Source organism: Pipistrellus hanaki (genome assembly GCF_964339955.1).
Source record: "Pipistrellus hanaki genome assembly, chromosome: 6".
Lineage (NCBI taxonomy): Eukaryota > Metazoa > Chordata > Mammalia > Chiroptera > Vespertilionidae > Pipistrellus > Pipistrellus hanaki.
Window position 1 is genome coordinate 27269701 of NC_140508.1, and position 25653 is coordinate 27295353.

Sequence of the window (25653 nt, forward strand, 5' to 3'; positions counted from 1 at the left end):
TGACGGGCGTTCCCTAGCGGAAAGGAGATAAAACTCCGACTGTGCTGGGCCCCTGACTGCTCTGAACTCCAGTTCTGGGCCAGACCCCGGGGACCCAGGCTCAGCCATAGGGAGCTGGGCTGTAAGTCGGAACCCCGGGGTAGCGGAGAAAGGAGGTCCCAGAGGCGCGCACACTGCCCCCAGAGAAGGGACGGTCGGCTGTGCCGCGGGATTGCCCTGACGGGAAGGAGACTGGGGCTCCAGACTGCTCTGAACGCCACCTCCAACTCCACTTCCAACTGAACTGAACCCCAATACCGGGCTCATTGTGGGAGAGCATAGACTGTTTGGCAGCAGGCGAAAATCGAGGGCACCTTTCTCTCAGAGGCTCCGGCAGCTGAAGGACCCGCATAGGGCGGGGCTGACGGAAGCCAAAGCTGCAGGCTCCACCCTGAAACCCCGTCCCATCTGTAACTGCGAAATGCGACAACAAAATAGATCACAAACGAAAGAAATGGAGGACAAAAAGCGTCTGGATATAGAGTTCAAATCTACGCTTATAAGGTTTTTCAAGAATTTCCTAGAAAAGATGGATAAGACCTATGAGGATATGAAAAGAGACCATCAAGAAATGATAAGGGAACAACAAGAAATAAAGAATACATTGTCTGAAATAAAACATATTTTACAGAGTCCTAAAAACAAAAGGGAAGATCGCAAGAATCAAGTCAAAGATTTGGAACATAAAGAGCCAGAAGACACTCCTCCACAGAAGCTAGAAGGCAAGAGAATCCAGAAAATTGAAGATAATGTAAGAAACCTCTGGGACAACTTCAAGCGAACCAACATCAGAATTATGGGGGTTCCAGAAGATGAGAGAGAGCAAGATATCGAAAACATACTGAAAGAAATAGTGACAGAAAACTTCCCCCACCTGGTGAAAGAATTTGACTTACAAGTCCAGGAAGCGCACAGAACTCCAAACAAAAGGAATCCAAAGAGGACCACACCGAGACACATCATTATTAAAATTCCAAGAGCAAAAGATAAAGAGAGAATATTAAAAGAAGCAAGAGCAAAGAAGGTAGTAACTTATAAAGGAGCACCTATTCGATTGTCAGCTGACTTCTCAACAGAAACCATGCAGGCCAGAAGGGAATGGCAAGAAATATTCAAGGTGATGAATAGCAAGAACCTACAGCCAAAAATAAGCTACCCAGCAAAGCTATCACTCAGAATCGAAGGCCAGATAAAGAGCTTCACTAATAAAAAAAAGCTAAAGGAGTTCATCACCACCAAACCAGAATTATATGAATTGCTGAAGGGGGTTCTTTCAGAAGAGAAAGTAAACAAAGATAAAAATTATGAACAACAAATACGTAATTATCAACAAGTGAATCTAAAAACCAAGGAAATTAAAAAAATCTGATGAACAATATTAACTGTTGAATATAATAGAATCAGAGGTATGGAAGGGGAGTGAACTGACGATTCTTGGGGAAAAGGGGAGAGGGGGGCGTGGGAAGAGACTGAACATAAACTGTGCACCTATGGATGAGGACAATGGGGAGAGGGGAAAGGGCAGAGGGTGGGGTGGGAACCTGGTGGAGGAGAGCAATGGTGGGGGGGCGGGGGGAAGGAACATTTGTAATAATATGAAAAATAAAAACTTATTAAAAAAAAAAAAAAAAAAAAAAGCTAAAGGAATTTGGAGAAATCCCTTCCTGTCTTGAAATCTATTTTTCAAAATTTCTGTCTCACTAATAAGGATCTTTTCCTTTGGGAATCCTATCATTTCCTTTCCTGGAGTCCTGACTCAGCCTGGAAGGAAGGAGGACACTTAATAGGAAAAGTACACATTTTAATTCATTATGTGCAAAAGCGTCTCACTGCTGTATAAGGCAGAGTGGATTCTAATTGCAGGGTGGTAAATGTGGAAGCCTCTTCATCTGCAGATGCATTCGCGTAGCTGCCATGAGACGTGGTGCATTCCTGGATCAGCTCTGACGATCACCGTGGAAGTTGTATGAGTATTATTGTCAATGTACTAAATAGCAAGAGAAAACAACCTAACATTTAAACAGTGTCTAGGGAAACCCTTTATTGTTGATAGTTTATGTTGCATACTCATTAACATATTGTTCTTCCACTGAACATTGATCACAGGAAAACACAACTCTGCCAACCATTAAGAGTAAAATCTGTTTTTTCCCTATTCTTCAGTGGCAATCCTTTTATATAGTACTAGTGGCCTGGTGCATGAAATTCGTGCATGGGAAGGGGGGCGTCCCTCAGCCCAGCCTGCACCCTCTCAAATCTGGGACATCCCTCTCATAATCCAGGACCACTGGCTCCTAACGGCTCGCCTGCCTGCTTGATTGCCCCTAACCACACTGCCTACTGGCCTGCTCACCCCCATTCCCCCCCCCCCCCCCCCGCCACTTGCTGGGCTGATCTCCCCCACCCCCGGCCATTCTGCTCACCTCCAACTGTCCCCCCTGATGGCCTGCTCACCTGCTTGCCCTCAACAGCCCCTCCCTTTCCAGCCTGATCGGCCCCAGCAGCCCCCCACTGCCAGCCTGATTGCCCCTAACCACCTCTGCCTAAGCCCTGCCATCATGGCTTTGTCCAGAAGGACATCCAGAAGGTCTCCCAGTCTAATTAGCATATTACCCTTTTATTGGTATAGATTCTCAGGATAAATTAGACAGGACCACAAATGAGGAGTACTCATTAATCTCTGCTCAAATGGATTCCCCTTCACTGCCTATGTCCCTGTTGCTATTAAGATGTCTGCTCCCCTTCAAGTATGGATTTCCAGAGGAGCCTATTCATTGCCTCCTGTTTCCACTCCCACCTTTCCACTAACCGGTCACTAATACCAAGGGCACCAATGACACTCTGATCACTAAAGTCAAAGGATACTGTTCTGTATCACTCAGTTGCTGTGGACACTGTGGATCCCTCCCTTCATATCAGGGGCTTTTTTCTTTTTTCTTTTTTGGCTTCTCTGGCATTCCTGGTTTTCCTCCCACCTCACAGGCTGACCCTTTTCTGTCTCTTCCAGGCTTTCCACCTTTATCAGACCTCTTAAAACTAAGTCCTGGGATCCTCCTCTTTTCAACTCTCTATGCCAAACATTTTATCCATCCTATGCTTAAATTCCATCTAGACCCATGTTTTTAAATTCAGCCCATGTGTCTCAAGAAATTGAATGTCAAATCATGAACCAAGAGCTGGCCTATCAGGTCTGGGCTGGGGCTTGATCCCAGTAGGAGGACTGCAGGAGGCAGCTGATGGATGGTATTTTCTCATGGATGTTTCTATCTCTCTACTGTCTCCCTTCCTCTCTCTCTCTCTCAAATCAATAAAAACATATTTAAAAAATAAAAATAAATTCAATCTAGATTCATGATTTTTAATTTTTTTGGCATGTAGCTTACACCTGGAGAAAGGGTAAACACTTTTAATTACTTCTAGAAATTTCTGCTTCTATAATAACTCTCATGACAACCTCATAGGAAATAAAGATGATAAAAGGCACCACAGACACACAGGGTTTCAGGCAAAGGCAAGCTGGAGTGTGGTGTCAATCGGAAGCGAAAGTCCTGGGAGGAAACCGAGCACTGTTCCTCAGTCACTATGTGACCTTAGACAAATCACTCTCACCTCCGGGCTTCAGGCTGTAGAGGCCACAGATGTGACTTGATTGTCTTTGTAATGAAAAGTTAAATGTGAATCCTGCCAATAGGCATTTCATGTTCAGAGTCTTAGCGCCTCCTTACTTGTTTGGAAGTGGTATAAAAAGGGCAAAATTGGAAAGAAATGTTTCCTACAGAAAATAAAACAACCTGAAAACTGTTATTTACCCTGGCAGTTCTCTATTCGATTTCACTTATTGCCACTTAAAACTTTTAATAGGGAAAAAAGTGGCCTCATTAAAATGAATGTGGCAAGTGATAACTTAGTATTAGCTGTGGGCAGTATTAGCAGTGGGAGGAATATTATGTTACAGCTGAGATCTTTTTCTGGTAGGACTGCTGAGTGGTTGAAGAAAATGTCCTGCTATGTAGGTTCGTGTTTCAGGGGATTTTTTGGTTGCCCCCAAAATATTCTACAGACAGGCCCTGGGAGTTCACAAGTCATTGAGACAGCACCACACCTTTCTGGTAGAGGAAACATGGAATAAAAGGTTTAAAAAAGTGATAAATTGCATTTCAACAGACAGTTCTGTTTTGTTTATGAAGGACTGGAAGTTTTCCACTCTGGTAAGCTGCAATAGGAACTTTGCCTTAAACCTGGAAAAACTCTATGCCATAAAACAGTAAGGTTTATGGTAGCAGTGTGCTAATCCATATTTAATAGGTGGCTCTCCCAGGGAAAAAAAAGACCCTCGTCTATAGTGTTTGCTGATTGCCCTGGTGTAAATATCCCCACTATGGCCAATTTCAACCTACCAAAGTGAGGACCTTGCACCAAGAGTTAGAAGAGGTACAAGCAGCTCTCCATTCTAGTGACCACAGAGATACAAGAGTTGTAGATTACCTTGAGAGCTCAGGCAATAGTCAAACATCTATAACAATAAGAGCATAATATGCTAATTAGGCTGGACGTCCTTCCAGACAACCTTTCTGATAAAGCCATGGCGGCGGGGGCTGTGGCAGAGGCGGTGGCAGGGGCAATGGCTGGGGCTGAGGCTGCCACCATGGCAGCGGGGTTGAGCCCCTTGCATGAATTTCATGCATCGGACCTCTAGTGTCAAATAATTAGCAAGTCATGAGTTTTGGGTGTTTGTTATATTTGTTTTTAATATAATTTATTTAATTTTAAGTTTATATCATTTACTTTTTATTAAAAATATATTGTTATTAATTTCAGAGAGGAAGGAAAAGAAATAGAAACATCAATGATGAGAAAGAATCATTGATTGGATGCCTCCTGCATGCTCCCCACTGAGGATTGAGCTTGCAACCTGGGCATGTGCCCTTGACCGGACTCGAACCTGGGACTCTTTAGTCCCCAAGTCGATGCTCTATCCACTGAGTCAAACCAGCTAGGGTTATAATTTACTTTTTAAATACCACAGACTTTCTCACAGTATTATGAGAAGTTCCTTCCTATCTGCTCCTCTGCCTGATCAACCTCTACTAAACCCTATAGGTCAGGAATTACCAACTCTGGGAAGTTCTCTTAATTTTAACCAAGAATATGTCATACCTTCTTTCCCTACAAACAGCTTTATTATAATGATGATCACAGTATTCTTTCCTCAACACAAATTCTCTGTAGAAAGGTAGATTATGCATGAGAAATTAAGATTCAGCATGCTATCTACCTAAGCTGCCCATTTAAATTTAAATAAAATCAAGACATCAATTCTTCAGGTGCATTAGCCACATTTCAAGCACTTACTGAGCACCTGCAGCTAGTGGGCTCTCAGACATGGGGCATTTCCATCTCTGCAGAAAGCTCTGCTGGACAATGTGAGGTGAGGGGGGAGCTTGCATCTCTTTGCACAGTGTTATTTTCTAAGCACCTAGCCTAGTGACTGTATACAGTAAGCATTCAATAAGTACTTAATTAATAAAAGAAAAAATTAATTTAAAAAAAATCCCTAGTGGTAACTACTTATAGCATTCAGGGTTCTTGGAGACCACCCAAACAAACACACATACCTAAATTTATTTTTGTTACCGACAAGTGGAAAACTAAAAATGAGCAATTTTCATTTCCCCTGGGATGAGAACACCAACATCCATCATTAGAATACAATTATAGACTTCTTCTCTCAGGTGTTAATATAGCAATCTATAGTTGTTAATTCGGAAGCATAATATCGATTTTAATTTATTTTTCTAGGTCATCCCTGCTCTGTTGTTCTGTAAGTGACCCTATGGACTCATTAAATCTTTCAGCATGATATTTATGCAACCCTATTTAATGAGTCCTCCAACACCTTGAATTCTCTGGATCTCATACCTATTATTTTAGTGGCAAAATTCTGTGTTTAATTAACCGTATTCTTCATGGACTCAGAGGAGATCATAAAAAGGTCACTCAATCTTACACAACTCTCTGCTTGCAGACAGCTTCCTTGTTGCCACACTTACAGATCTCTAAGAGACTCACAGTATCCTCGGGGGATTGGTTCCAGAAGCCCCTCATCCCTGTTCCCACAAATAACAGAATCTGCGGATGCTCCAGTCCCCTACAGAAAACAGCATAGTATTTGCCTATAACCTATGCACATCTCCCAAATACTTTAACTCATCTGTAGGTTATTTCAAATATCTAATGCAAGGTAGGTGCTTTGTAAACAGTTGTTAAAATACATTGGCTAGGGAACAATGACAAGTTAAAAATATATCTTTAAAAATAACAAAGAGAGATGTTTCTCTTCCAATGTGTTCCTCTAGATTTCCTAATAACCTCAGGGGTATTTACTAGGGCTGAGTAAATAGTATTTGAATAAATCAACAAAAACCTTAAGAATAATTGCTTAACGACAACAAAATAATAGACCCTAGTACAAACCCCAACTTTTCTCATATAATTCAGTCCCCACCTTTTCAAGTGGGAGAGGAGGTTTTAGTTTATAAGGATTCTGTTCTAGGGCCGGGGGAAAAGAAGGGCTTAGGAGGAGAGTGTGGGCAGATGAGGGAGGGAAAAGGCTCTCTCAAGGGAAGCAAATCCATTTCATCTCTGGCTTGAACTCAGCACCAACACATAAAAGCTGGATGGCATGTGAGTGGAGAATGAGGGGAGGGAGGACAAAGTCAAGGTTGGGAGGAGGTGAGGGTGTATACGAAGCTACACTGTCTCACAGTCTCCTTCTCTGCGTGCCACTGCCTATCCGCTGGAGGTGATGGACACAGAAAATAGCTGCCTGCCCCCCAATGATAGGAGCTGCTCGCTGTGAGTCATAGCTTCGGAGAGGTAGGTCCTGTGTTCAGAGAGGGTTGGGCATTTCCTAACATCTAGTCCTGGGAGATGTTCTTCTCCAAGACATTTGTTAAAAACAACTGGTTTTGAAAAACTTGAATGTCTCGCCTGTGATGTTTAATTCCTCTTGCTGTTGTGACCATTTTAGGGGCTAACTCCCTGGCACGATTTGGTTGTAATGTTGTGGAGGCCAGGATACGCCACCAGCAAATACAATAGCATTTGGTATTTGGGACTGGAGTTTATCTCTAGTCACCACTCATAGAGATCTGCTTCCCTTAACAGAGAGGCTGCTAGTCTGTGCATTTTATAGATGAGTATACTGAGGATCAGAGGGTATAGCCGTAGGGCCTGCCTCGCCATGAAATGCGAGAAAGAGGGATCACACCCCTGAAACCTAGATCCTAAAATGGCTTCAGATGTTTACTAAGAAAATCAAAGGACACAATAGGTGGGGTCCCCAAGATTTGGCACTTCTTGTTTGATCTTCGTAGAGTTCATTAATCTTTTTGAACTTTAGTTTCCTCCAGTGCACAATGGCAAGAATAAAATAATACATGTGATGTGCTTTGAAACATACTAAATGCTCAGTAAATGCTTGATGTTATTGTTTTATTATTTGAGTGTCAGAGAATAAAAGTTTAAATCCCTTTCCATGGACTGGAAGTACTCTGTATTTTATAGCATGTAGGGACTGTGCTTTTGCTCTTTTGTTCTTATTGAAATTGCATAGCCTAGAATAAAGCAGACACTTAAGTATACTTGGCATAAATGTATAGTTCCCAATGCTATAGCATCAGTATTTTTTAGAAATTGGTCATTCTATAGCTCTTTACATAAAGGTTCATATATACTAGTACACAAAATGAGCAAACGTGCTCTTTGTTTGTTTTTAATCTTTCTGTACAGTGATTTGTATTTATTAAAAAAAAGTTACCTGGGTTAAAGGTATGAATAACCTGTTTAGCTTCACCTATTAATCTCTAGCTGAATTAGGAATATATTTTTCACTAATGAGATTTGCATTCACTAATTTAAAGTGTTAAATTTCAAGTATTAATGTGATGAGTATTCAGGGACCAATATTATAGCAAAAAAAGTCATTTTTAAAAATTAATCTTTATTGTTGAAAGTATTACAACAATAAAGATTAATTATTTGTTCTCCCTCCCCCCACCTCTGACCCCCTCTACCCTGCTCTTGCCCCTCCCAGGCCTTCACTGTACTATTGTCTGTGTCCATAGGCTATGCATATATGCATATCAGTTTCCAGGTTAATCTCTCCCACCCCCACTGCCTCTACACCCCCACCCCAGCCTTCCCTCTGAAATATGTGATGCCTTTTTATTCATTCATTTTGTTTTCAGCTGTAGACTATCAACGGCTATTTCTAAGGTGAGGAAGAAAAGTGAGGAAATATTAAACTTTGTACAAAATGTACTTTTCATATACTGCTATGAAAGAAGAATTTTTTGTTCTTTTTCAAAGATAAAATAGTGTTTGTTTGTTTTTCTGTTTTTGCAATGGGGCCTATTTTTCCATGGAAAGTGTGAAATTGGTTTATGGTCATGTTGCCTTTTATATGTGGAAAGCTAAAGGGACCAAACTATGTGAGTAAAGATTTTTTTTTTTTTAATGTCTGGGCATTGTGGGAATATCTATCTCTTTTGAAAGTAAATATTTTTTGCTAAGCAGGAAGTGCAGCTGACATTCTGAAAGGAATACAGGTTGTGAACAAGTCATTGCAAGCCTGATAGAGGAGAGGACAGAAATGTAACATTTACGTCCCATTGCATTTGTTTTAAAAACAACACCCAACTCCTGGGTTCTGACCTCCACTATCATTTACCTCCTCTGAGAGAATGTAATAGTCTACCTGTGATATTAAATGTTTCACAACAACTCTCAAAAATTCCAAGACAGTAACAAGTGCAGCAACAACAAAATCCAATAATGCTTATAATTGATGATTTAAGAAATACCCTGAATTTATTGCTAAATGAAACACACACACAAAACAACAACAACAACAAAAATACAAAAACAACCAAACAAAGAAACACAACAAAACAAAAAACCCAAAAAACATTTTCAAGGTCTCTCTGATGGCTTATTGAAACCAGTATAACTCGCCTCTCCCACAACCCAACTTCCAATGGGGGTTTGTTCACAAGGTCACCACAGAAGCAAGATCCATTGTGAGGACATGGACAGAAGTCAGGCTATGGTTTTGCTCTCAAATGACATTCTTGCTTCTCTTTTACTAGTGTTGCAGTCAGAAGTAGAAAATAAGAATATACCAAAGGGTCAGGCTTGTGATTAGGCCATAATATTAAAACACGATAAAACAGTATGAAGGTGGCTTAAAGCTTCTCCTTCCAGCCAGGGGATAGATACTTCATCCTTGCTGGTCAAATGTGGTCCATGGAAATATGGCAGCAAGAGTATCCCCTGAAAGCCAGTGAGGGATGCAGATCTCAAGGCCCACCTCCAGCATCAGAATCTGCATTTTCATTGGACCAGATAGTCATTAAAGTGTGGAAAGCTCATTGTTTGTGGCAATTGATATAGACAAAGAAGAACGTACACCTTTTTTCTTAGTAAAATTTGTGTTTTCACTAATTCTTTGATGTTTCTAAACTGCACTGCTTCACAGATCAACAAGGACTTAAAGAGAAAAACACTAAGTTTCACTCTAAAACTATTTTCAACACATTAGAATACAAGTTTGCTTTCTTTATAATCACAGCAATGCTTCTTTTCTCCATCATTAGAATGGCTTTGGCCAGTTTTTATTAGATGAAGGAATACCATAGATTTCATGATGATTCTCCTCTAGCAAGATAAAGTCCTCTCTAAGTTTCAAGCTCATCTTGCTCTAACCAGCAGCCATTGACACAAACATTGCTAATAGTGAGGCAATTTTAAGAGCTTTTGATAGCAGAGAATCAGAGAATCCTGAGATATCCTCTTAAATCTAAATACAATGTGGGGATACATGCCTTTTGTTTGGTTTTTAATAGGAGCATGTCATAAATTGAGTAGAATGGGTCAAGAAGACTCTCTGGAAACTAATTTAATCCAATTAGACTTTAAGATATTAAGATTGTGAGAAATAAGTACTTTGAGAAGTAGGAACTTAAATATTTCAAAAGTGGGAATAATAGTGAGTGTGAGAAAGAAAGGTCAAGGTCAAAGGGAAGCTGATTTTGCAAACTGAGAAACAAAAGGGAAGAAGACAATATGTAAGAATGGAATTTATGACACAGAGAGAATGATGAAGAAATAAATACCAGAAGAAGACAGTTAAGATGTGCAGTGCATCATGGTGTGGTGGGAACTGGAGCAGGAAAAAGATGAGAATGTAGAGAAAGCGAGAGTGAAGAAGAAAGGAGCAAGTCCATGATGCCTGTGAACCGGATGGCCACACGCCACCCTTCTCTCTAAAGCGACCCCTCCCATCCAGTCCTACCTGGCCGGAAGGACGGTGGTCACCACTTGAGAGCTTGAGGGTTGGGGGGAGTAAAGTTGGGGGGAACAGAGGGATCCTCATGGCAAGTTTCCGACAAGAATGAGGAGGAACCGTCCCCCTGTGTGAAAAAAAAGGGAGTCTGTCATTTTGGTGACATTGAACTGGATTTTTAAGTCATTTGTTATTTCAAAGTATTTGTCTGGGAGCTTTCTTGGAGTGCCGTTTAGAACAGAGATTTAAAACCTCCAACTCCTTTATCTTGTCCAACACTTTCTGCCACAAATGCAATAAAACTGACAATTGAATTCTCCTTGGTCCTTCCCTACCCTCTGTAGGGATTAGGTGTTAAAGATGATTGCAGCTATTACTATTGAGAAATTCTCCACAAAATTCCACTACTGTCAAAAATCCTGGGAAGAGATTAGATTGAATTGCTGACAGCAGTTGAACAATGCAGCCCAATGAGTTTGCACTTAATGGCCATACTGTACTTTTTCCTCATAAAGAGAGAGAAATGTGTATATATACACAAAGTCAATTGTGTTAGTCCTCTATCTAAGTCATTCATTCAAAACTATGTATTAAACACCAAATAAGTGCCAGGCATTATTCTCGGGTGCCTAGAACTCCAGAGCATCACTGAACAAAATAACAAAGCCCCTGCCTTTATGGAGATTACATTTTAAAGGGGAGGGACCAATATTGAATAATACACTTAAAGGGGAAGTGAATGACCTAACCAGGTAATCAATATTATGAAAAACAGAAAAGGAAAAGGAGATGCCAGGGATGGAAGAGTGGTAAAAGGTGGTTGCAAATTTAAGTAAAGTGGTCATTGACAGCCTATTTGAAAAGTCAGATTTGAACAAAGTCCTGAAAGGCAGGAAAGAGTTGCCCAAGAAGATAAATGAGAGATGAGCATTCTGGGCAGAGGAAACAGTCCACGCAAGCACAAGGAATGGCTTGCCTAGTTGGGGCCCAGCAAGGAGCCCAGGATGGCAGGAACAGAGGGGAGGTCAATAAGGAAATGAAGAGAGGATGCAGCACAGTGGGATCCGGTTATACTGGACCTTGTAGACTTTTATTCTGAAAAGATGGAAGCCATGCAAGGGCGTTGAACAGAGGAGCGAGCTGAATTATGTTCTAAAAGGATGACTCTGGCTACTGTGTTGGGCCCAGATTATGAGCAGGGCATGTGGAAGCAAGAATATCAGGTGGGAGGCTATTTAGAAATCCAGGGGAGAGATGGCGGTGACTTTGGCTAGGGTGGGTGTGGTGCAGTTGACATGCTAACAATTATAAAGATGTATTACCTGCTTTATAATAATTTTCAAGTTTGGGGCTTTTTTGTTTCATTTAACAGAAAAACTTAATAATAAACTTAAGAATTGTGACAGCTCATTATCTATTTCCCTAAATCTAAGAATTGTTGCTGTTTTTAAAAATAATATGTAAGATGCAAAGAAAAAGAAAAGGGTGAAAAACTGAAGCTAAGGCACAATACATTTCTTATTCTTTATATGTCACTGGAAACATGGACATGCTGCTGGATGCCCTCATAGACATGAATTTGCATAACTAGCATAATTAGCTAGGGCAAAATCCATTTTGATTTCTACATGATTAAACATTCCAGTCTTTCCTGCAATTGTGTAAAGTTGATTGTATATAAATGAGAGTGTGCACATGTGTATATGGTCACAGAGGGTATATAGTAAAGAATTCATCCAAATCTTCAGAAACATTATGAACTATTTACTCTTCTATACAGATCTTGATAAGAGTCTTTGAAATATGAAAATATTATTTGAGCCTTGGTTTCTGCTACAAATTCAAAGACCTTTTTTGTTAAATTCAAAGATTATTCTCTGCCAGCCAATAATTATTAATAAATATAGATGTGCATCAATTGATTTTTGTTGACAGAAATGGATAGATAGGACTCTAAGTGATAGATTTGTTACATTAATATATATATATATATATATATATATATATATATATATATATATATGAAGAAGGGAAAGGGAGAGAGCAATAGGATCATCAATGATGAGAGAGAATTATTAATCAGCTGCCTCCTGCACTTCGTCCCTCATTAGGGATCAAGCCTGCAACCCAGGCATGTGTCCTGACCAGGAATTGGACGGTGACCTCCAGGGTCAGAGCTTGATGCTCAACCACTGAGCCATACTGGCAAGGGACATTAATTTGGCCTTAGACATAATACATGGGAAACAGGGAAACTCTTGCTCTTAGAAACAGTCTGCCTGAATTGAAACTTTGACAGTTTTTTTTGTGTGTTTTTTCAACCCAGTAGTCCTGCATTTGCCCTTTTACAATAACTATTCTTTGATGTCCACATCAAATATTTCAAAGCACCTAATATACTTCTTATTTGGGTATTCTACAGCTAAATATTTCTCTCAGTTTGAGTTTGGCCATCCTTCCCTAACAATGTTGAAAGCCATAGTAATTATCTGCTTTGGAAAGTGTTTAGGGTATGTGTGTTGGACTATTTTCATTATCCTTGTCATACCAAAGCAGGGCTTTAAAAAAACAAACAAACTGGAAATATATTGTGAATAAAACATCTAACTACTATTGGCAAAATTATAAGAAAACAATATAAAAGAAAAAATCTTAACTGTAGGCAAAGAGAAGAAAATATATTATCATCAAAAGAACTACACTAAGATCTCTTCTCAAAAGAAGAGAAATCAGAGGACAGTGAAATGTTATCTTTCATAATAAAAAATATAACTGCTAACCTAAAATTTTTATATCCAGTTAAAGTATCATTTCAGAATGAAGGTAAAATAAAGAAAATGATGAAGAACTACATATTTTTTAAAAGGCAATTATTTACATGGGCAGATAAGAAAGGGAAATTTCTTACACAGAAAAAACAAAAATAAGCCACATAATGGGTCAACAAGGACTTGACAATGAGCAAAATATAGTCAATAGCCAACCAGTTTGCACTTTGTGGTCTAGCTTCTCTGAGAAGGTCCCCTGGATGTTATCAGGGAGAATTCATATTTACCCATCAAGTAACAAAAGATTAGAAGAGGGACAAATAAATTATGTAAGAAAGAAGCTTTTACTTAAATGCCCAAGTTAGTTTCTTTTTCTCTGAAAACTGGGAAGGCAGGATTGAAATAGCTGTATTTAGTGTTCTGTCTCAGGGCCCAAAGGTAGGTCTGACAAGAGTAACCTCCCCCAGAGAGATTAGTCATGCACCTTGTTATAAAGATGTCAAAGGGGAAATGAGGGAAATCAGGCTATATTCCCCTGGTGGAGGGGGGGGGGGGGGAAAAGAGACAGCATGATGAAATGTTCTTTGGCTATAAATGAAAATGCCTTAAAACTTCCTGGCATTCTCTCTTGCTAATGAGCTAAATTAAAACAGATAACTTGTGTTTTAAGAAGCATCAAAGACAAATGAAATGTCAGAGGAGAAGTAAATTACATATTTATCGACTGTTTTATGAAGTTAAGCAGACTGTTCATTAAAAAGTCCCCTCAAAAGATGATTCTTCTTGTAACCAGGGCCTGTAGCTGCAAAGTAATCAATTTATAATGGAATATTCACAGCAGATTCAGAGCAACTCCTGATTAACGATGTTTCACCATGTTAGGATAATTCTCTTTGAAATGTAAAGAATAAAGGTAGAATGTCCTTTTTTTTATAATGAATCAACTCAGAGTCTAGCACAACCACAAAAAGTGTGGTTTCTTTCCACTGGTATTTGGGTTCTTGAGTTGTTACTACCACCTTTCATACACATAAACCCTTTACTATTAGTGTCTTTGGCAAACTTAAGTATGGAAATCCCAAGGAAACCCATTATGTCACTGAGTTGAAAGAATGTATCCATCTTTAGAACTCTGCAGCTATAAATTTCATAAAAAGATGCATCTTGAACAAAACTGAAAACAGCATATACTCAGGGACTGAATCCAATATTTCACTGCTAGGGAACAGGCAGCTGGGTGTCTCTCCATAATTTAGAACTCTACTGAAAAAGAGCTGAGTATTCTCTTTTAAGAGAATTTGTAACTTAATACATTTCAGTGGAACTATGGACAGGAATGCATAATGCAATTTTATGTCATATTGGAAGCCAAAATATGTATCTCTTGTATATTTTATCCTAGTGATCATCACCTTCCATTTTCTACAATGTCCTCAAAATGTACATACAAAAGAAATAGACTCGTTGAGTCTCAGTTTTTAATGGGAAATAAAACATTATACATATGACAAATAAAGCATTATACATATGCATGTCACAAAACGGAACATTCTAAAATAAACTTTCACATTGTGGCTGGCCAAATTTGGTCTCCCACCAAATAGGGACCAGAAGAACAGAAGTTCTTGGTCCACGTGGACATGAAATGGTTTTGATTGAAGAGCACCGTTCTATTGCAGGATGACTAAAATGTTGGGAACCTGAGTTGATCTTTCCAGATCATAAGTGCACGGTTGAGTGAAATGTCAGAAAGTTGCACTTTGAATTAATCTTCATATGGATCTTGCTCTAAATCAAGCCAAATTCTTTGCCACTTTAAAACTGTTATTTTTCTGCATTGGCTTTTCAAATTTCTCTTGTTAAACATTTATTCTTTTATTTTTATTTTTTTACTTTTATTTATTTATTTTTTTAAATATATTTTATTGATTTTCTTACAGAGAGGAAGGGAGAGAGATAGAGAGCTAGAAACATCGATGAGAGAGAAACATCGACCAGCCACCTCTTGCACACCCCCTACTGGGGATGTGCCCGCAACCAAGGTACATGCCCTTGACCGGAATCGAACCTGGGACCTTTCAGTCCGCAGACCGACGCTCTACCGCTGAGCCAAACCGGTTTCGGCTGTTTTTTTACTTTTAAAGGAGTGGTTTGGTTACCAAAGACTTGGAAATTTATACAGCTTGTGATTGGGGTCCAGGAAAGCTCAGAAAGTTATAGGAAAAATTAGGAATGTAAAAAGAACTTCTTCCCTGTTCAGGTGGAAGTTAGCAACATAGAACACATTATTCCATTAGTTTAAAAAGTGGATTAAGAAGAAGTAAGTTCATAATATTTGTCAATAAGGTGAAAGAAACTGACAAATGGGAAGAAACATGATGTCATGTAGCAAAATATTAGCCATTATTGTTTTCTATTTAGGAAATTGCTTATGCTATCTGTAATATACTTGAAGGAGGAACTCTATTCCCCTCAGCAACCTCTGGCAAAATTCAGCATGCTTGCCTCTTAATAGAAAGGTTGCAATTACCTTTAATATTACTACTATAGTATCAACTCAATTTCCTTGCACAACACTGAGTGATGGAACTGTTCATACATTTTAAGATGTCAGAAAACCACTCGGCCTTCACATCTTCTTGACTGAATGGAACTGACTCAGCTGTAGATACAGTTGGTCAGGTTTATTTTCTTGAGTTGCTCCATTTTCTTATGTTTCCCCTTTTGTTGATTTCTCTCATATCTATGTCAAGCTTTGTCAAGCCAATACTGAACGGTGAAGAAGGATTATCTCAAAGTCAGTGCTATTCTATTCTGGTTAACACCCAATTATGAGTGTGGCTGGCTGCTATACTAGGCTGGTCTTACATTTGCTGTCCTGTGCTTTGATCTTTCTCCACATGACCTACCCTTGACTTTTACTCCAGTATTAATTATTGCTCTTTCTTGTCACGGTCATTTTCCTTTATTAGCTTATTGTATTCTACAATATTAATAGTCATCATTCTTATTTTATTATCAAAATCATGGTTCCAAAGCACAACATTTTTAAGCCCTGAAGAGAACCTCTCACTAAATGCTTTAGTTTGACATGGAACCAACAATCGTCAAGGGCAACCTTCAAACAAGACAGAGTAAGACGGTCATAAGAACAACCTCCTGGATGGAAAGCAAAGAGGAATCATATTGGTCGCTATTTACAGTAAAAAGAAGAAAAAAAAGGCAATAGAACTACTAAAAATTCATAGAAATACTTCAGGGTCTTTTTCCAAGGGGTCAAAAAAAGAAATTTAAAAATTGCTACAAATATCATAATAGTATACATTTTATCTATGAGTAAAGTTGCTAACATGTTTGGACCAAAACCAAGACAAACCAAAATAAAACTCTGGGAATAACAATATTTTCCGAGAGAGATTTTTTTTAGATACACTTATGAGGTATCAACCATAAGTGAAGGGCATTATGTCAGTGTACAAAGTAATGACAAATATGAATTAAGACAGCATGAATCAAAAATGTATGTATTTGAATATATCATCTGGAATTGATCACTGTGAAGGTGTTTCTTAATTTTCTGTTGAACCTGAATCTTTTGCTCCAAATATATGGGCATTTTTAAAGACCAATCCTAAATGAAAAGCATAGTGATTTCTAAAATTTATTCTATTTTACTAATGCATAATAAATGTGAAAGGGTGGTTAAGAATATTTAAATTATTGATTAATAAAAAAGCATAAAAATTAGCAGCATATCTCAGTAATTATTAATTCTTGGATTTTCATTACTGCAACCTAAAACTTTAGGAGTCACACATATTAAATCAACGTCATAGCTAATAAAAATAAAGAGAGGAGCAGAAATAAGCACAAAATTATTTAGAATCAGCCACAAGAAATCTATAAGAAGTAAATTAGTGAATGGACTATATAATGAAACAAAACTAACATTTTTCAGCTTTACAGGTTTAAAAAGTACTTTTATGAAATACCAGTACCTTTTAGAATAGATATTTTAAGCTGTAGATTGAAGAACAGAATAACTGAAAAGTACATTTTTCACAAAGAGAAAAATATTGTTGATAAATCAAAACAGATGAATATTCTAAAGCTGAGATACTTTTCTCCTAAAATATTTGATTTATAAATATTCAGTTTGCTTTAAGTTACTATTCATGAAACATTGGTTTTAACCAAATAATAACCACAGGTAATTTTAAAGTGGAGCACCAATAAACTGTTGTTATAGGGAAAAAGAAGATTTATTTTTTTCTGGTTTATGATAATGTTTTGTTAGGTGAAAACCAGGATGCTATTTTTATAGGTACCCTCTGCTGGACAGAGTCTGCCATTACAATATCAGTTATTTAAAGCTAAAGAGACTTAGCTAATTCATTTCTTTTAATTCTATCTTGGCAGGGGAGAGGGCCAGGGTCCTTTAAAAATACTTATGTCTCAACCACACCCCAGACCAATTAAAAGCCATGCTCCAGAGATGGATTCCTTGCATTTGCAGTTTTTAAACATCACAAGGTGATGATAAAGACTTAGTGAATACCGCCGTAAAGATTTTTTACCATCATTGAAAAAGATACATATATTTCCCATGCAAGATGTGACCCAAGATTGTGTGCAAGATACATGAGTGAGGGAGGTCTTATTCTAATGGAATGGAGAGAGATTGAAATTACTGAGTGATGATGCTATTCAGTTCAGTTTACCTTGGGCTTTTCGTCCAGGATCTGCTGACGTATCTCCTTATGTTTCTCTACGAGTTTTTCTTGCCGTTTACTTTGTGCCTCTTCTAACTATAAGAAAGTTACAAAGAAAGTCATTCTCACATAAAAGTTCAAGTGAATGTTTTCAGAAAAATATTAAAAATTACATACATTGAATTACTTCATTCCCTGGTCAAGAACTGCCCTTACAGGTGTAGGAGACTGTTGGTAAGCATTGAAGGCACACGGGAATGAGGGTGGAGTGATCAAATTATACTATCCTTACATTTTTCTCAATATTTGAAAATTTCATAGTAACATTTTTAAAAAATGTATAATGGCCCCTGGAGCTTGTCATCTTCTCTACCACTGGTCACAACTAAGGATTCATTGGGGGAATCTCCCATTTACATCATGTTTCAGGCTGATTCTTCACATTTGTCTTTATGCAGCCTTTTTGTACACAAGTTGGCAATTAAGCTTGAAGGAACATTGACTAGGGAGCCTGCGCTGTGAAGAGTGGTGAAAAAATGCAACAAGACATGCTATTTCCCTACGGAGGCTCATACTGTGCATGTCAAACATTTACACATAGTTTGCAAAGGAGAGAGGCATTAGCCCCATTAAAAAGAACCAATGGGCTCAAACTGGAGTCACTTTTGCTATGCCCCTCTAAGAATGAATACTAACCTAACTGCAGTTTCAGCCTCTCCCAGTCTGTCTGGAATTTCAACCTTAGCGATGTCATCTGCCTGATAAAGCCCCCTGCCTTCCCCTGAGCAAAGGCGACCTTGCCTGTAATAACTTCCTTGTCCCACCATCTCCCCACCTATAAACCTTCTTCTTTGTACAGCTGCTCAGAGGAACTCTCTGTTTACTAACTGGGATGCTGCCTGGTTCATGAACTGTGAGAACCAATTAGACCTTTAAATCTACTCGATTGAATGTTTGTTCTTTAACAACCAACATACCCTCTTGATGTTCTGCACCACCTCCTGGATATATAACCGGATCATCTCTGTCTTTTCCCTAAAAGAAAAGGACAAACAAATCCATTATATGAGCACATCCAACATCAGAAAACAGGAGACTCTTGGTCTCCCCCATGAAAATTTATAGAATTCTCAACATTCTTATTACTGCTTCCAGGAAGGCACAATGCACCAACTCTGGACAAAGGTCAGGTCTCCCCCAAGGGTAGACTTTGTTTTCACTCAATGCTGGGAAGACTGCCTGATATTATTAGAAGTGAGTATTCAACCTTTTCCTAAGGGGACACCCTTTACTCAGCCTTTCTCTTCAAGGTCCTTTTCTGAACTGTTCTCTTGAGTTTCTGGTTGAAAACCTTACAGAGAAGATCTTTTGAAAGGTTAATTAGAAGAGGAATTTCACAGATGGGTCTTCATGGTTAAGAATAAAATAATCCCCAGGTAAAAGGTGGGGAAGGAGGGTTCTTTCTCCTTACTCTTCCATCTGGCTCTTGTCTTTGGATTTAGCTTCTGTTATCTTCTCCTGTCTCTTTTTATCCATTTTCTTCTTTAATTCCTTCTTCTCTCTGAAGTAAAAATGGAAGTAAAAGGGAAAGAAGGCAAATGAAATGGCAGTTTGTATTGGATACATTTATATACACAAGTCCATTGTAATGAGGATGAAGGCTTACTTCTCACAGATTTCTTTGAGCTTCTTTAATTGATTGTTCTGACATTCTTCAGCAACATCCGTCAATTTTTGGATAAGCTGAGGAAAGAAAATGCCAGTTTGCTATTTTATGTTACCATAAACAATGCACCCTCTCCCTCAAACAATAGTATCTGTAGTTAAAAATCTCTCATTGATACTTAACAATAGTTAGAATTATCAAACATCTATGATAGGTAATGAGGACATATTTAAAACCATCTTATTATCTTGGTTTGAATACAACATTCTTCTTCTTATCTCTTTTAAAATATGTATATTTTTTATTTATTTTAGAGAGGAAGGGGGAGGGAGAGAGTGATAGAAACATCAATGATGAAAGAGAATCATTGATCAGCTGCCTTCTGCACAACCCCCACTGTGGATCAAGCCCAAAACCCAGGCATGTACCTTGACCAGGAATCGAACTGTGACCTCCTGGTTCATAGGTTGATGCTCAACCACTGAGCCATGCAGGCCAGGCTTCTTATCTCTTTTTAATTAAACAGGATTCCTTAGGTTACTGTGCTGGTTACTGTAGCTTGACCCAGTGCAAAGACAACAAACAGTGAGGACTCAGATTCCAATCCCCACTTTATGTGTGATCTATTAAAAGGATGATTTGGCCAAGAAAGCTGTTTTCTTGGGTGTAAATGAAATTATGCAAGCTTTTATCTTTTGTAGGTACTGTGAAGCTAGCTTAAAATAAAATGAATATAATACAAATGAGAGTTATAATTAACTGTGAATTATGATTCTAGGTTTCCAGGTATTATTCATTGTTTAATTGCTTCATGGATAATATGAGTTACCCATCTTAGAAATCGATGGTTTTGTCCTTGTATGGGTGACTTCCAAAGAACATAATAAATTCTCTTCTGTGTTATCACAGAATTTTTAATACATTACCATGAAAGTAATTATTGTATTGCCTTGAATGTATTTTTCTTATCAAACCAAGCTTGGAGAGAACAGCAACTGTGCTTTCATATCCTCAGCCCTGTACACAATTCTGAGCATTCAGTAGTTGCTCAATAAAAGCTTGCCAATTATGTGAACATCATTTCACCTTCCAATCCCTTCTCTGTCTTTATTCCACACTAGTGGGGTCCCTCAGCCTGGCCGGCGGGATCAGAATGAAACCAGCTTTCCAACATCTCCCGAGGGGGTCCCTGATTGCAAGAGGGTGCAGGCCAGGCTGAGGAATCCCACCCATGCACCATCGGGCAGGGGAGGGACCGAAGGAGGGTTCCAGGGCATGTCTGGCCCATCTCTCTCAGACCTGATCTGCCAGACCCCAGTAGCAAGCTAACTTACCAGAATGTCTGCCCCCTGGTGATCATAGAAACTGGTAGACTGGTCTACTGTCTGCCCCCTGGTGGTCAGTGCATGCCATAGTGAGCAGTTAAACGGACTTAGCTATCATTAGCATATTACACTTTGGTTGAATGGATGAACAGATGACTGGACACTTAGCATATTAGGTGCCAAGAACCAATCCCAGCATGTAATAATTACAAGAGTTTTACCAAAAGGTTGGTGAAGCTTGGGGAGCTCAACAGGGTTGAGTCACGTGTAGTTTACCTGTTGGAAACGGCTACAAAGCATCTCCCCCAAATCTGAATAGGATGATTGTTAACTGCCAGACAGCTCAGGGCATTTTATTGCCTCCTGTTGGCCAAACACCTGAACAGCTGTAGGCTATTCCCAAAACTGACAATCTCTGTAAACCCTTTGATACCATATCCTTTGAAGTGTATATTTCCACCTTGTCTTGAGACAAATTGTGTTTAATAAAAGCACAGGTCCTTGGCCAAGGAGGAGAGTCTTCTAGCTCCTTCAGCTGGAAGCTCTTCTGACCCCCAATGCCCAGCAAAAATATCTTTCGTCCATGGACTCCTTCTTAATCATCTACACACAGCCCTTTCTCCAGAATGCTGAACCCTTCGTCAGGCTGGGGAAAAGGAACTCTGGCAATTAGGCTTTTATTATATAGCATGAATACCATAAACAAATGGTATTCATGCTATATAATTGCCCAGGTACAGTAGCAACTGGACCCAACCCTTCTTAGTGGAGACCAAATAGATTGTGTGGGTTTCCTGCAAAAGGCCCCACAGCTGTTCCCCAGAGCTGGAGTTCGCAGATGCAGCGGAGTGAGCTGACCATTTTATGTAAGCTACAGCTACAACAGTATACAGCTACAAGGCAATATAATCACAATGCCAGTTCACTTTCATGGATAATGTATACAAGCTGCGAACAGTTCGAAGAGTTTTAAATGCAGTAACTTATTCAATTCTAAAAGTTGACCTATTGGCAAGAAGTTGGTACTATTATCTTCCTTTTCAATATGAAAACATGGACCCCAGGTGCTCAAGTGTCTGGTTTAGGGCCAAAGAGGTAGTAAGCCATAGAGCTGGGTACAAACCCAGACAATCAGGCTGTAGCCTTCACCACTTTCCCACACCGCCTTTTCATTCTGACAATAGAAATTGTTTTAAATGACCCCTTCTTATCTAAGAGAATACAAGAAGTCAAGGGAAAAAGTCTCTTATAGGATTACAATAAAAAATATTCTTAGCTTAACATGAAACATCCATCTGTGAAGTGGATTAAGTCTGAACAATTACTCACTGGGGCTTGGGCCAGCAGAAAAGCTATTTGATCATCCAGAAGACACTGTCGGATCATGACTGTCACGATTAAAGATATAGCGAAATATTGCAGTGCTGTGGTGTCATTTATCCAGTTGTCTAGATATTAAATTGGTATGCAAAGACTCTGGAAACTTCCTTGAGGATTCCTGTAAAGCTGCTCTTCTAGCTGAGGGTGAATACTCAGCACATCTCCTTTCCCAGGACCTTTCTTGTATCCCATTCTCCCCAACAAGTTACAGAGCATCATCTAGGGATCCCCAGCCATGGCTATAACATCAGAAAACTTGGGCAACTTCTTAAAAATATAGACATTGGACTCCAAATGTCTTGTAGGATGAAGGAATGTTTTCAAAATGTCCTCTGATGACTTGGACACTTTGCCAGATTTGGGGGGTTTGGGTGCCCCTGTCCACATTCTACAGACTGTTGCATAGCTCCCAGCAATGCTTTAGAATTCTGTGGTTTCACACTTCTGTTCCCATGTTGCCATCTCTATCATTCAGTTGACTCCAATGCATTCTATTTTGTTGATTCTGCCAGCGCCTGCTCACATTCCCTTCCACCTCTTGCCAGAACAACATCGGCGACCAGTCACCACAACCACTGAGCTTGAGATCTCACAGCGCACTGCCCACTCAGTTCAGCCTTTTATTTTGATTTGGTTTTAGCCCCCACACAACTGCCAGCACCACACCCCCTCAAGGCTCCACAGCAGCTCCCCGGGTATCACTTGGCCTTCCTCTTTGCCCCTCCCTCAGATAATCACACTGCTCTTTGCTCTTCTCAGAACTAGTTCCCACTTCTCTTGCTCCCAGAACACACATCTTTGTCTAAACTATTCAAATTTAGCCACAATCCAACATTTACCAAGTGCTCACTAAAACCCAGGTACCATCCTAGAAACTGTAAGGCAATGTCCTGGCTTTCTAGGTCTTGCTACTCAAACTGTGCTCCATGGGCCAGCAGCACTGGAGTTGCCAGTGGTCACATTAGAAATGCAAATTCTCAGGCTCTACCCCAGCTCAACTTGAAATTAAAATACGTATTTTAACAAGATTCCCAGGAAATACTGTGCAAGTTACATGTTGAGAAGTACTGTCTAGATTATTGAGGACAATGGAGATGATTTAGAAGAAGCCCTCTGTTATGGACTGAATGCTGGTGTCTCCCACTCTCACTTTCATATTGAAATCCTAACCTCCAATGTAATGGTATTAGGAGATGGGGACTTTGGGCGGAAATTAGGTCATGAAGGTGGAGCCCTCATGAATGAAATTAGCATTCTTATAAAAGAGACATTGGAGACCTCCCTAGCCCCTTCAACCATGTGAGCACACTGTGAGGAGACAGCCATCTATGAACCAGGAAGTGGCTGTCACAAGACACCAAATGTGCAGGTGCCTTAATCTTGGACTTTCAGCCTTCACAACTGTGAGGAATAATTCTTTGTTGTTTAAGCCTCAGTCTATGGTGATTTAACAGCCCAAACTAAGACACACTTCTTAAGTCCCTCTTCTCTGCCTCAAAAGGTCTTTGGAATTTGACTTTCATTCTTTTCATTGCCCCAAAGTGAGCTTCCTCACTTTTGACACAGAGATATGGGGTCGCTGTGAAAACTGAGAGGGAAAACACACATGCAAGCCCAATAGACTACACGTCGGTTCTTAGCTTGGTTTCCTTACCCTTCCTTCCAAGAGAAAGATTCTTGCCTATATTTTCCATCCTGTCTTTTCCCACCTGTGGCAAGACCTAATCCGCCATTTCATTTTCTCCTCTCAACCTTTCTTCTGCACCAGACACATTCCCTTTGCATTATTTCCCCTCATCCTCCCAGAACCCTGAAATTTTGTTCCACATCTGAACTTCCTTTCATTTCTAGCCCTAAAACAGAAGAGTAATTACTGCTTCCAAAGCTTCAATACTCCACCCCATGCTCTTCAATCCCACCATTTCACTCCAGCCTCTAGAACTCACCTGGTTCTGCTTGAAAATTACAAAAACTTTTCCTTTACTAACTTATTGGCCCTTTCTTGGGACTTAGTCTAACATGAGTTTCTGTCAATTACAAACAAGAGAACTCTGACCAAAAACAGAAATAAAAAATTTCACTACTTAGCCCCCAAATAAAGTGGAGGAACCTTTGAGTTTTGAATTCAGAGTTTCTATGGCATGAAATGTGAAAATGGAATGCAGAAGAGTAATTTTTCATAGACCAGCTAAAATGTTTTTAACTAACTTAAGAGTACTCTCACTTTTGCTGTATTTATTAACAGACAGGCTCTACTCAAAGAATCTGTCAATCACATGTTAGCCAAAAAGCTCACTGAAGATAGAAAAGAAGAAAAATTAGTTTAAAATTCCTAGGAAAACAAGAGGGTACATGGTAAACTGAAATGCAGTAAACAACATCTAATTTTAACTTGTAATACAATTTTTTTCCTGGCCCAAAGAAGTAGACACATTTCAGCGATTTTGCTTGTTTATTTACCACTCATAACAACTCTCCTAAATGTTCCAAACCTTTTAAGGAATGAAAAAGAAAATCCACAGGGAAATATAATGTTTATGTTTGTTCTCCAGTCCATGCTGAATTTCACTTGGTTTGGTCATTTGAGGTTGAGAGAATGGTTTCAACAGAGGAAAAGTAATTACTTGACTCTAGCTCAAATGGATAAAAGAAATGTCGACAGAAACTGGAATCTTTGAAGTCTCTTTTAAGAAGGATAATTTTGGAAAATGGGCAAAAAGTCAAGTATTGAATGTCCACACTTCAGACACAACTCAATCTTCCTGTTCTGCTACTCTCTAGAGAAGCTATCTCCTTTTTTTCCTGGTCAAAACACCCATTCTGAATTTTCACTATAATTATTTGTTTTTCTTCTACAAAGAATTTATGATTCTTCTAAACTAAATAATGATTTATAAATTAATGCATTACTGACAATTTAAAAACAAAGTGGATGTTTATACGGGGGTGTATCCTGGCCATTCAAATTGAGAACTATCCATTCATTTATCAACCAGTGTTTACTGAGCACCTAGGCAGAGATAGACACTGGGCTAGGTGGGATGATCCAAGTTTGAACCCACAGACAGGCCCTGTCCATGCGGGGAGCTGTCATTCTCTCTTCTCTTTTCAGGAGGAAGAGAAATTCTTAGATCAAAAGGGCAATTATCTTGATCATTCTCTGAGCTATTCTTTCATACTTAACAAATTTTAATCTAAATGTTTCAAAGATCCTGGAATTTTCTTATTCCTGCTGTGCAAAGAAATAAAGTGAAAATCTAGGATTCCTAGTCAATGTCAATAAATTGGCTCAGTAAGTGTATAACATTTAAAATTATTTTCCACATTTCAATTTACCGAGGTAAATGTCAACTTCTTTAGTTTCTGGGAAATATAAATGGATCAATGTAACATACTCCACTGAATGATACTTTTGGTA

General features: G+C 39.1%; 1 protein-coding gene across 2 annotated transcripts in view; it reads right to left on the minus strand.

Annotated features, from left to right (window-relative positions):
* The window catches only part of PLCB1 (phospholipase C beta 1), a 609995-nt gene that overhangs the window by 45596 nt on the left and 538746 nt on the right, over nt 1-25653 (minus strand). Inside the window, exons 28-32 of one of the 2 annotated variants that reach the window (XM_084887439.1) lie at nt 19531-19607; nt 19336-19425; nt 18842-18899; nt 17874-17960; nt 10394-10511 (exon numbers count right to left, since the gene is read on the minus strand). In XM_084887439.1, the coding sequence (XP_084743565.1) occupies nt 10413-10511; nt 17874-17960; nt 18842-18899; nt 19336-19425; nt 19531-19607 (411 nt within the window). In that variant the 3' untranslated portion in view covers nt 10394-10412. The remainder of the gene's footprint in view (nt 1-10393; nt 10512-17873; nt 17961-18841; nt 18900-19335; nt 19426-19530; nt 19608-25653) is intronic. The other variant, XM_084887438.1, reaches the window with a different exon arrangement.